Genomic DNA, 12,802 nt, shown 5'->3' on the forward strand with positions numbered 1-12,802 from the left:
AAGGCAACTGTGCGCACGCACATGTGAGAGAGAGGGTGCTACCATGCCGCCCAATTGTCCAACCAATTGGCCAGTTACCAGAGCATGTAATTGATTTTCAATTGCTTACTCCAATCTGATGTTCTTTCCGGGGAGGGCAGTGGCATTGTCACTGGACTTGTAATCCAGAGACCAGGATAATGCTCCGGGGATACAGGTTTGAATCTCACACTGCAGATGGTGAAATTCGAATCCAATAAAAATCTGATGTTTGTTCCTGATCTACAATGTTCGTATGAGAATCCTCGCACATCTACATATATCAATTATGTATATGTTTTCACTAGTTCAGTAAAGTTCCAAGCAAATATGCAAGCTAAGTTTACAAGGGTTTACTTATGGGACCCGAGTGAACTGAGCCCATTGAAGCTTGATGCAAAAGGACGGAGTTTTTTGACAAAATTCATGATCAATAAAATGAAACTAAAAATAGGAATTGGGAATGGCATAATCTGTGACTGTACAGTGAAAACATGCTACTTGTGAACATTTGTTTTCCCAATTTCAAATTGTACAACTTAAAATTGGGGAAAACTTTTAGGACTGGAAAGGGGGGGAATGTGGAAAGAAATTAACTCACACCTAGTCCAGATCTTTGTCTCTTTCATTCCTTTAGACAGTTGAGGTATTGCATTTGAGCTTATATGACGAAAATTGGAATCAAAGGAGGTTCCTTTCCTGGCTAAAAGAGTATTATTCCATTGGGACTATGATGGACATAGGAGGGAAAGGAAAGGCTAGAATAATTAGAAAATGTAATGTTTCAGAAACAAACTAACTTCTTATTCTCTATTTCTATTCCAGAGTTCTGATGGATGTATTTCTTTATTTAACTGTAATATGTTTGATTTCTCAAGGTAAGGACCTCTGAATTGATATTTTTAAGTGATCAAAGTACAGTACTACAATATTTCCAGCAAGAAATATGTTTAATTGTGGACTCTTTTGCTTGTACTTCAAGCAGTGGTATAACATTAATCTGGTAAATTAGGGAAGTCATTGTTGCAGCTTAGAATTCAATGATGGGGCAGCAGGGTGGCACAGTGGTTAGCATTGCTGCCTACGGCCACGAGGACCTGGGTTCGAATCCCGGCCCTGGGTCACTGTCTGTGTGGAGTTTGCACGGTCTCCCCGTGTCTGCGTGGGTTTCGCCCCCACAACCCAAAGATGTGCAGGGTAGGTGGATTGACCATGCTAAATTGCCCCTTAATTGGAAAAAATTATTGGGTACTCTAAATTTAGAAAAAAAAAGAATTCAATGATGAAGGCAATTTGTTAATTTATACTGACTGACTTTTGAGGGAGATATTCACATTTATCAAGAGGAAAACAGTTGGTAAGAGATCACTGGCCATTTCAGACCAGAAGACATAGGAGCAGATGGGCCATTCGGCCCTGCAATGAGATCATGACTGATATGATAATCCTCGGCTCCACTTTCCCGTCTTAACCTCTGAGTATCTACCCTGTCAAGCCACCTGAGAATCCTATCTGACTCAATAAGGATTCCTCTCACTTCTATAGTAAGCTGTATGCTTCAGAACCCCCGGAAGGGCCGGAGGAGATGAAAAGGTTCCTGGCCGGGCTAACATTCCCAAAAGTAGGCGGGGGACTAGTGGAGGGGATGGGGGCCCCGATTAGAGCGGAGGAGGTATTGGGGGCCGAAAGGCCATGCAGTCGGGGAAAGCCCCGGGGCCGGATGGATACCCAGTAGAGTTTTACAAGAAATTCTTGGAAATAGTGGGACCGGTCTCGACTAGGGTTTTTAATGAGGCAAGGGACAGAGGGACCCTGCCGATGTCGCAAGCCACCATCTCGCTGATATTAAAGCGGACAAGGACCCGGAATCCTGCGGGTCATACAGGCCAATCTCCTTGATCAATGTGGATGCCAAGCTCCTGGCAAAGGTCCTGGCGATTAGAATTGAGGACTGCGTACCGGGGGTGATTGGGGACGATCAGACAGGGTTTGTGAAAGGCAGGCAGCTGACAGCTAACTTGAGAAGACTGCTTAATGTAATCATGATGCCCCCGATGGGCAAGGAGGTGGTAGAGGTGGTGGTGGCGGCAATGGACGCGGAGAAGGCCTTCGACCGGGTGGAGTGGGACTATTTGTGGGAGGTGCTGGGACGGTTTGGGTTCGGGGAGGGACTGGTTAATTGGGTCAAACTATCGTACCAGGCCCCAAAAGCTAGTGTTAGGACAAACAGGGTAATGTCAGAGTATTTCAGATTGCATCGCGGGACCAGACAGGGTTGCCCACTCTCCCCGTTGCTATTCGCGCTGGCCATAGAGCCGTTGGCGATTGCGTTGAGAGCTGCGATAGGGTGGAAGGGAATGAATAGGGTGGAACATAGGGTCTCTCTCTATGCGGATGACCTGCTCCTGTACTTGTCGGACCCACTGGCCGGGATAGAGAGTATACTGGAAACATTGAGGAAGTTCGGCCGGTTTTCAGGGTACAAATTAAATATGGCCAAGAATTAGATGTTTGTGGTGCAGGCTAGGGGCCAGGAGAATAGACTGAAGGAGCTGCCATTTAGGCTGGTTGAGGAAAGCTTCCGGTACTTGGGGATACAGGTGGCACGAGACTGGGGCAGGTTGCACAAGTTAAATTTGACAAGAGTGGCAGAACAAATGAAGAGGGAGTTCCGGAGATGGGATGCACTCCCGCTCTCACTGGCGGGGAGGGTGCAGACTGTAAAGATGACAATCCTCCCTAGATTCCTGTTCACCTTCCAGTACCTCCCGATCTTTATCGCACGGTCCTTCTTCAAGAGGACTGGCAAAATCATCATGAGCTTTGTATGGGCAGGAAAATTCCCGCGGGTGAAGAAGGCGATGCTTGAAAGGAGCCGCAGCGAGGGAGGGCTGGCATTGCCGAGTCTGATTGACTACTACTGGGCTGCTAACATAGCCATGATAAGGAAGTGGATGGTGGGTACGGGGTCTATCTGGGAGCAGGTGGAGGCAGCTTCGTGCAGGGGCACCAGTTTGGCAGCCCTGGTCACGGCTCCTCTACCGCTGTCGCCGGCCAGGTACTCCACTAGCCCGGTATTGGGGGTGGCCCTGCGGATATGGGGCCAGTACAGGAGGCATGGAGGGGAGGTGGATGCGTCTGTCTGGGCTCCTATATGTGATAACCATTGATTTGTCCCCAGGAACATGGATGGAGTGTTTCGAACATGGGGGTGAGCGGGGGTGAGGAGTGTGGGCGATATGTTCCTGGAGGGGAGCTTTGCGAGTTTGAGGGGCTTGGAATAGAAATTTGGGCTGGCAAGGGGAAATGACTTTAGGTACTTACAGATGCGGGTCTTTGTCCGCATACAGGTCCCATCCTTCCCACACCTCCCGCCAACGGGGATCCAGGACAGAATAGTCTTTGGAGGAGAAGGAGGAGAGGGTAGAGTCTTGGATATTTACAAGGTGCTCATGAAGGGGGAAGAGTCCCAGATGGAGGAACTGAAACTCAAATGGGAGGAGGAGCTTGGCGGGGAGATGGAGGACGGGCTGTGGACAGAAGCACTGAGTAGGCTAAACTCAACCGTAACATGTGCCAGGCTCGGCCTGATTCAATTTAAGGTCGTTCACCGGGCCCACATGACGGTAGCTCGGATGAGCAAATTCTTTGGGGTAGAGGACAAGTGTGCTAGATGCGCGGGAGGACCAGCGAACCATGTTCACATGTTTTGGGCATGTCCTAAGCTTAGGGGGTTCTGGGAGGGGTTTGCGGGGATCATGTCCCGGGTGCTTAAAACAAGGGTGGTGATATGTTCCTGGAGGGGTGGCAATTTTGGGGGTTTCGGAAGACCCAGGAGTGCAGGGGGAGAAAGAGGTCGATGTTTTGGCCTTTGCTTCCTTAGTAGCCCGGCGGTGAATACTGCTGGCATGGAGGGACTCAAAACCCCCAAAGACCGAACTATGGCTTTCTGACATGGCTAGTTTTCTGGGTTTGGAAAAAATTAAGTTCGCCTTGAGGGGTCTGCACTGGGGTTCGTCCGAAGGTGGCAACTATTCATCGACTTCTTCACGAGAGATTGAACGTAGGCGGGGGGAGGGGGGGAGATTAGAGTAGAGTAGGGGGGATAAATAGGCGGGCAGTGTCTATGGGAGAGGAGCGGGCCTGTGCAGTATGGTTCGATTGAGGCTTTGGTTTTACTTTGGTGTTTGCATATTTTTGTCCTTTTCTTCCTGTTTGACATCTGTAACTGTTTACAATGCCGAAAAATACCTCAATAAAATTGTTTGTTAAAAAAATAAATAAGGACTCCTCTCAATCCTCTAAACTCCAATGAGTAAAAGCCAAACCTAGTCAACTGCTCCTCAAAATCTGTCCGTACCCGGGATCAACCAAAGGAACCTTCTCTGGGCTACATCCAATGCTGGTGTATCTTTCCTTAGATAAGGGAACCAAAGCTGTTAACAGTATTTTAGGTGTAAACATTAGATAATGAGACCAGAGTTGTTCAACAGTATTGCTGTTCACAGTATTTTAGGTGAAAACATTTTTTCCCCGGGACCCACTTTTGCCAACCAATCTTTGGACCCACGCCGGCCGACCTTTGTGACCCACGCCACATTCGCTTACCATTAATGCGAAAGGGGAGCCTGCCAGACCACTTGATCTCTCTTGAATCAGGTTCACAGGAGGAGGGGGCAATGTGGATATCAGATGGAGAATTCAGCCAGTTTCTTTTTTGCAGTCTTCATCTTTGTCAGAACAGAAAATCCAACCTCACACATTAGGTGCCGTGAAGGGCAACAACAACAAAATGCTTGTTTTACTCCGCACTGGTTACTCCTGGGAGATGCAACTTCAAAATGCTGAAAGCCTCATGGGCTTTTAATCTGTTTTTAATGCGCTATCACAGGACAGGTACAGCAGCGTAGTCTTCATTTGGAGCCAGCTGTAAGTTAATACTGACTCTGGGGTCTCAACCTCAAAAATTATTTTTCACCCACAACTTTTCTTTCAAAATTTGAAACTTCTTCCCTCATTTGCAGGTACATTCCTGCATAACTTCGCATTTCCCTATATTATATTCCATCTGTCAAGTTTTTGTCCACTCACTTAATTTGTCAATATACCCCTGTAGACTCTGCATCCTCACCATTTGCCTTCCTCAAAATTGGCAATGGTACATTCACTTCGTTCTTCCAAGTCATTATTATATCTCGCAAATAATTGTGGCCCCAGTACGGGATCCCTGTGGCACTCCACTAGTTCCGACAAGTAGGGACATCCTCCCTACTTGACATCATCATAGGAATTCCAAGTCGCATTCTTCCTTTACCCCCCCCCCCCCCCCCCCCACACACACACACACACACACACAGCAAGCATGCATGAGGGTGATCCGATTCTTTCACCCCCTCCCACCCCCCACCAAAACATATTGAGATCTTAAACCCCCTCAGTCCAATGCAGGACTGAAAGTGTTGTACCTAAATGCACGCAGTAAAAGGAACAAGGTAAATAAGCTTGTTGCACACATTGAAATTGGCCGGTACGATGTTGTGGGCATCACAGAGACGTGGCTGCAAGGGGATCAGGTCTGGGATCTGAATATCTAAGGATATGTGTCCTATCGTAAGGTCGGGCCGATGGGCAAAGGGGGCGGGGTTGCATTGTTAATAAGGAATGAAGTTAAATCGAATCGCAAAGGTAAAAAGATCCTGATGGGGGTTATATACAGGCCCCCTAGCAGTAGTCAAGGTGTGGGGCAGAAAATAAATCAGGAGGTAGAAAAGGCACGTAAAACAGGCAATATAATAATCATGGGGGACTTCAGTATGCAGGTGGACTGGGAAAATCAGGTTGGTAGTGGATCTCAAGAAAAGGAATTTGTGGAATGTCTAAGATTTTCTTTTTTGAAACAGCTTGTGACAGAACCTACTAAGACAGGCAGTTCTGGATTTGGTGATGTGTAATGAGCCAGACTTGATGAGGGAACTCGAGGTGAAGGAACCCTTAAGGGGGCCGTGACCACAATATGATACAATTTACCCTGCAGTTTAAGAGGGAGAAGCTGCAATCAGATGTAATGGCATTATAATTAAATACGGGTAACTACAAAGACATGAGAGAGGAGCTGGCCAGAGTTGATAGGAAAAGGAACCCAACACAGAAGACAGTGTAACAGCAATGGCAGGAGTTTTTGTGGGTTATTTGGGAGGCACAGCAGAAATTCATCTCAAGGAAGAAGAAACAGGCTAAGGGGAGGACAAGGTATCCTTGGCTGACTAGGGAAGTCAATGACAGCATAAAAGCAAAAGCATACAAAGTGGCGAGGATTAGTGGGAAGCCAGAGGATTGGGAAGCATTTAAAAGGGAGCAGAAGCTTCGCGACCTTGGATAGCGGCTTGGTTGGTTGACCTGTACGACATTCTGCGATTAGAGAAGATAAAGTATGCGTTAAGGGACTCTTCAGGGGGGTTTGATGAAAGGTGGGGGATGTTTTTGACCGTGTTTGAGGGGCTGTTCATGGCTGGGGGGGGGGGGGGGGGGGGGGGGGTGAAAAGGGGGGGAAAAATCTGTACAGACTGTATAGTTGATTGTTGGGACGTATGTTTCCCAGGGTATTTATTCGCTGTAACCTGTTTTGATACATGTTTGTAATAAAATACATTTTTTTTTAAAAAGCGAGCAGAGGACAACTGAAAAGGCAATAAGGGGAAGAAGATGAAAATATGAGTGCAAGCTAGCTAGCAATACAAAAGAAGATAGGAAGAGTTTTTTTCAATACATAAAAGGTAAGAGAGAGGCAATAATAGACATTGGACCACTGGAAAATGTGGCTGGAGAAGTAATAATAAGGAACAAAGAAATGGCAGAAGAACTGACTAGTTACCTTGCATCAGTCGTCACGGTGGAAAATACCAGTGGGATGCTGGAGCTCCAGGAGAATTGGGGCAGAGTTGATTGCAGTGACCATCACGAAGGAGAAGATTCTGGGGAAACTGAAAGGTCTAAAAGGTGGATAAATCACCTGGGCCAGCTGAACTACATCCCAAGGTTCTAAAAGAGATAACTGAGAAGAATGAATGTAGAGGCATTGGTGGTGATCTTTCAGCAATCACTGAAGGCAGAAAGGGGGTAATGTAACACCACTGTTTAAGATGAGAGAGAGGCAGAAGACAGGAATTTATAGGCCGGTTAGCCTGACTTTGGTCATTGGTAAGATTTTAGAGTCCATTATTAAAGATGAGATTGCGGAGTACTTGGACGTGCATGATACAATAGGACTGAGTCAGCACGGCTTCGTCAAGGTGATGTCATGTCTGACAAAACCGTTAGAGTTCTTTGAGAAGGTAACAAGAGAGTTAGACAAAGGAGAACCAGTGGACGTAGAACATAGAACATAGAACGATACAGCGCAGTACAGGCCCTTCGGCCATCGATGTTGCACCGACATGGAAAAAAAAAACTAAAGGCCATCTAACCTACACTATGCCCTTATCATCCATATGCTTATCCAATAAATTTTTAAATGCCCTCAATGTTGGCGAGTTCACTACTGTTGCAGGTAGGGCATTCCACGGCCTCACCACTCTTTGCGTAAAAAACCCACCTCTGACCTCTGTCCTATATCTATTACCCCTCAATTTAAGGCTATGTCCCCTCGTGCTAGCCACCTCCATCCGCGGGAGAAGGCTCTCGCTGTCCACCCTATCTAACCCTCTGATCATTTTGTATGCCTCTATTAAGTCACCTCTTAACCTTCTTCTCTCTAACGAAAACAACCTCAAGTCCATCAGCCTTTCCTCATAAGATTTTCCCTCCATACCAGGCAACATCCTGGTAAATCTCCTCTGCACCCGTTCCAAAGCTTCCACGTCCTTCCTATAATGAGGCGACCAGAACTGTACGCAATACTCCAAATGCGGCCGTACTAGAGTTTTGTACAACTGCAACATGACCTCATGGCTCCGGAACTCAATCCCTCTACCAATAAAGGCCAACACACCATAGGCCTTCTTCACAACCCTATCAACCTGGGTGGCAACTTTCAGGGATCTATGTACATGGACACCGAGATCCCTCTGCTCATCCACACTACCAAGAATTTTACCATTAGCCAAATATTCCGCATTCCTGTTATTCTTTCCAAAGTGAATCACCTCACACTTCTCCACATTAAACTCCATTTGCCACCTCTCAGCCCAGCTCTGCAGCTTATCTATGTCCCTCTGTAACCTGCAACATCCTTCCGCACTGTCTACAACTCCACCGACTTTAGTGTCGTCTGCAAATTTACTCACCCATCCTTCTGCGCCCTCCTCTAGGTCATTTATAAAAATGACAAACAGCAACGGCCCCAGAACAGATCCTTGTGGTACGCCACTCGTAACTGAACTCCATTCTGAACATTTCCCATCAACTACCACTCTCTGTCTACTTTCAACTAGCCAATTTCTGATCCAAATCTCTAAATCACCCTCAATCCCCAGCCTCCGTATTTTCTGCAATAGCCGACCATGGGGAACCTTATCAAACGCTTTACTGAAATCCATATACACCACATCAACTGCTCTACCCTCGTCTACCTGTTCAGTCACCTTCTCAAAGAACTCGATAAGGTTTGTGAGGCATGACCTACCCTTCACAAAACCATGCTGACTATCCCTAATCATATTATTCCTATCTAGATGATTATAAATCGTATCTTTTATAATCCTCTCCAAGACCTTACCCACCACAGACGTTAGGCTCACCGGCCTATAGTTACCGGGGTTATCTCTACTCCCCTTCTTGAACAAAGGGACCACATTTGCTATCCTCCAGTCCTCTGGCACTATTCCTGTAGCCAATGATGACCTAAAAATCAAAGCCAAAGGCTCAGCAATCTCTTCCCTGGCTTCCCAGAGAATCCTAGGATAAATCCCATCCGGCCCCGGGGACTTATCTATTTTCACCTTGTCCAGAATTGCCAACACTTCTTCCCTACGCACCTCAATGCCATCTATTCTACTAGTCTGGGTCTCAGCATTCTCCTCCACAATATTATCTTTTTCTTGAGTGAATACTGACGAAAAGTATTCATTTTGTATCTCGCTTATCTCCTCAGCCTCCACACACAACTTCCCACCACTGTCCTTGACTGGCCCTACTCTTACCCTAGTCATTCTTTTATTCCTGACATACCTATAGAAAGCTTTTGGGTTTTCCTTGATCCTACCTGCCAAAGACTTCTCATGTCCCCTCCTTGCTCGTCTCAGCTCTCTCTTTAGATCCTTCCTCGCTTCCTTGTAACTATCATGCGCCCCAACTGAAACTTCATGCCTCATCTTCACATAGGCCTCCTTCTTCCTCTTAACAAGAGATTCCACTTCTTTGGTAAACCACGGTTCCCTCGCTCGACCCCTTCCTCCCTGCCTGACTGGTACGTACTTATCAAGAACATGCAATAGCTGTTCCTTGAACAAGCTCCACATATCCAGTGTGCCCAACCCTTGCAGCCTACTTCTCCAACCAACACATCCTAAGTCATGTCTAATGGCATCATAATTGCCCTTCCCCCAGCTATAACTCTTGCCCTGCGGGGTATACTTATCCCTTTCCATCACTAACGTAAAGGTCACCGAATTGTGGTCACTGTTTCCAAAGTGCTCACCTACCTCCAGATCTAACACCTGGCCTGGTTCATTACCCAAAACCAAATCCAATGTGGCCTCGCCTCTTGTTGGCCTGTCAACATATTGTGTCAGGAAACCCTCCTGCACACATTGTACAAAGAACGACCCATCTAATGTACTCGAACTATATCTTTTCCAGTCAATATTTGGAATGTTAAAGTCTCCCATAACAACTACCCTGTTACTTTCGCTCTTTTCCAGAATCATCTTCGCCATCCTTTCCTCTACATCCCTAGAACTATTAGGTGGCCTATAGAAAACTCCCAACAGGGTGACCTCCTTTCCTGTTTCTAACCTCAGCCCATACTACCTCAGAAGAAGAGTCCCCATCTAGCATCCTTTCCACCACCGTAATACTGTCCTTGACTAGCAGCGCCACACCTCCCCCTCTTTTGCCCCCTTCTCTGAACTTACTAAAACACCTAAACCCCGGAACCTGCAACAACCATTCCTGTCCCTGCTCTATCCATGTCTCTGAAATGGCCACAACGTCGAAGTCCCAGGTACCAACCCATGCTGCCAGTTCCCCTACCTTATTTCGTATACTCCTGGCATTGAAGTAGACACACTTCAAACCACCTACCTGAACACTGGCACCCTCCTGCGAAGTCAAATCTGTGCTCCTGACCTCCATACTCTCAATCTCCCGTACCCCAAAACTACAATCCAGGTTCCCATGCCCCTGCTGAATTAGTTTTATTTAGATTTCCAGAAGACCTTTGACGAGGTGCCGCATAGGAGACTGTTAAATAAATTAAGAGCCCATGGCGTTATGGGTAAGATCCCGGCATGGATAGAGCATCGGATGACTGGCAGAAGGCAGAGAGTGGGGATAAAGGGGTCTTTCTCAGGGCGGCAGCCAGTGACTAGTGGTGTGCCTCAGGAGTCAGTGTTGGGAGCACAACTTTTCACAATATACATTAATGATCTGGAAGAAGAAACTGAAAGCACTGTTGCTAGGTTTGCAGATGATACAAAGATCTGTAGAGGACAGGTAGTATTGAGGAAGCAGGCGGGCTGCAGAAGCACTTGGACCAGCTTGGAGAGTGGGCAAAGAAGTGGCAGATGGAATACAATGTAGAAAAGTGTGAGGTTATGCACTTTGGAAGGAGGAATGGAGGCATAGACTATTTTCTAAATGGGGAAATGCTTAGGAAGTGAGAAGCACAAAGGACTTGGGCGTTCTTGTTCATGATACTCTTAAGGTTAAGGTGCAGGTTCAGTCAGCAGTCAGGAAGGCAAATGCAATGTTAGCATTCGTGCTAAGAGGGCTGGAACACAAGACCAGGGATGTACTTCTGAGGTTATATAAGGCCCCCATTTGGAGTATTGTGAGCAGTTTTGGGCCCCTTATCTAAGGAAGGATGTGTGGCCTTGGAAAGGGTCCAGAGGAGGTTCACAAGAATGACCCCTGGAATGAAGAGCTTGTTGAGGACTCTAGGTCTGTATTTGTTGGAGTTTAGAAGGATGAGGGGGTTCTTATTGAAAATTACAGGACACTGTGAAGCCTGGATAGAGTGGACGTGGAGAGGATGTTTCCACTTGTAGGAAAAGCTAGAACCAGAGGACACAATTTCAGACTAAAGGGACGATCCTTTTAAACAGAGATGAGGAAGAATTTCTTCAGCCAGAGGGTGGTGAATCTGTGGAACTCTTTGCCGCAGAAGGCTGTGGAGGCCAAACAACTGAGTGTCTTTAAGACAGAGATAGATAGGTTCTTGATTAATAAAGGGATCAGGGATTATAGGGAGAAGGCAGGAGAATGTGGATGAGAAAAATATCAGCCATAATTGAATGACAGGGCAGACTTGATGGGCCGAGTGGCCTAATTCTGCTCCTACGTCTTATGGTCTTATAGGTCCTTTGATCTGTGAGGCTTCTATTCACTTTAAAAGAGAAATAGCTTTTAGTAACTTGTAACTGACTAGCTTCCAGAATTCAGGTGGTTATCACTTGTCAGTTACAGCCTACTAAAACTATTTCTCTTTTGAAAATAAATAGAAGCCCCACAGATCAAAGGATCTAAGGGGTTTAAAGCCTTGTGATTAAAAATTAATGCGGATGCTGGAATCTGAAACAAAAATAGAAAATGCTGGACAATCTCAGCAGGTCTGACAACATCGTTGGAGAGAGAACGGAACTAGCGTTTAGAGTCTGGATTAGCTCCAGTCCCTTCACAGATGCTGTCAGACCTCTTGAGATTGTCTTGCATTTTCTGTCTTGCTTAAAGCCTTGTGATGTGTTTTGGCTTTCTATGTAGTAACAGCTGCAGTTTTCAACACTTGTCTGAGGCAGCAGGTGTAAGGGGCTGATAAGTTTTTTTTAAAGTGTTTTTTTTAACTGTTTCTGCTTGACTGCTCTTAGGCAGGGGTCACTAATTGGGGGGGGATCTCTGATGTGCAGATTGTGGGCAAGATTTGCATTGTGGGGGGGGGGGCTTCCAATGGACTTTGGGGGACACAAACATTTTATACTTACCCCCTTGACCCACCACGGCATCTACCACGTCAGGGCCACATTTGAAAATATTTGCATCAATCCACACCCGCGTGAAACTTGGCCGACAGGATCGGAGCATCATCGCGTCGTAGGGAATTGGGCTTCCATCCCATTAATCAGATGTAAATGAGTTCAAATTATCCATTTGCATCCTCCCACTGGCACAGGTCATGTAGTTTGCTGCCATTGTCAAGGGACTGGACCATCGGCAATCTATTTTTCTGCTCAATGCTCGATTCTCCGCTGGATTGGGAACCCCACTACCAGCAGTGGTGAATCCATTCCTCTGGCTTCTATTAATTAGCCAATCCCCATCTGTGGTAATATACTACTCCTTACACAATGGACTCTTACCTTACTAAGTAGCCTTTTGTTTAGTACCTTATTGAATGCTTTTTGGAAATCCAAGTATATTACATCTTCTCTGGTTTCCCTTTATCCTACTCATTACCACCTCAAGAATTCTAAAGTTTGTCAGGGATGATTTTCCCCTTCATGAAGCCATATGGACTCTGAAAAACCCTTGGGTAAGAATATCGGACGACACTGGAATAAGAATAAAAGTCTCAGCAAGATGTTCATATTAACCAATTGCACTCACCCGCCAGGGATAATGGGAGATCGCCCCC

The 12,802-nt window shown here is 46.3% G+C and overlaps 1 protein-coding gene across 3 annotated transcripts in view; it reads left to right on the top strand.

The window, feature by feature from the left end:
• Nucleotides 1-12,802, top strand: part of LOC119965946 (probable thiopurine S-methyltransferase) — a 106,303-nt gene that overhangs the window by 42,478 nt on the left and 51,023 nt on the right. For all 3 annotated transcript variants that reach the window (XM_038796982.1, XM_038796981.1, XM_038796983.1), the window contains exon 5: nucleotides 844-896. In XM_038796982.1, coding sequence (XP_038652910.1) covers nucleotides 844-896 — 53 coding nt within the window. The remainder of the gene's footprint in view (nucleotides 1-843; nucleotides 897-12,802) is intronic.

Source organism: Scyliorhinus canicula, chromosome 5 (genome assembly GCF_902713615.1).
Source record: "Scyliorhinus canicula chromosome 5, sScyCan1.1, whole genome shotgun sequence".
NCBI lineage: Eukaryota > Metazoa > Chordata > Chondrichthyes > Carcharhiniformes > Scyliorhinidae > Scyliorhinus > Scyliorhinus canicula.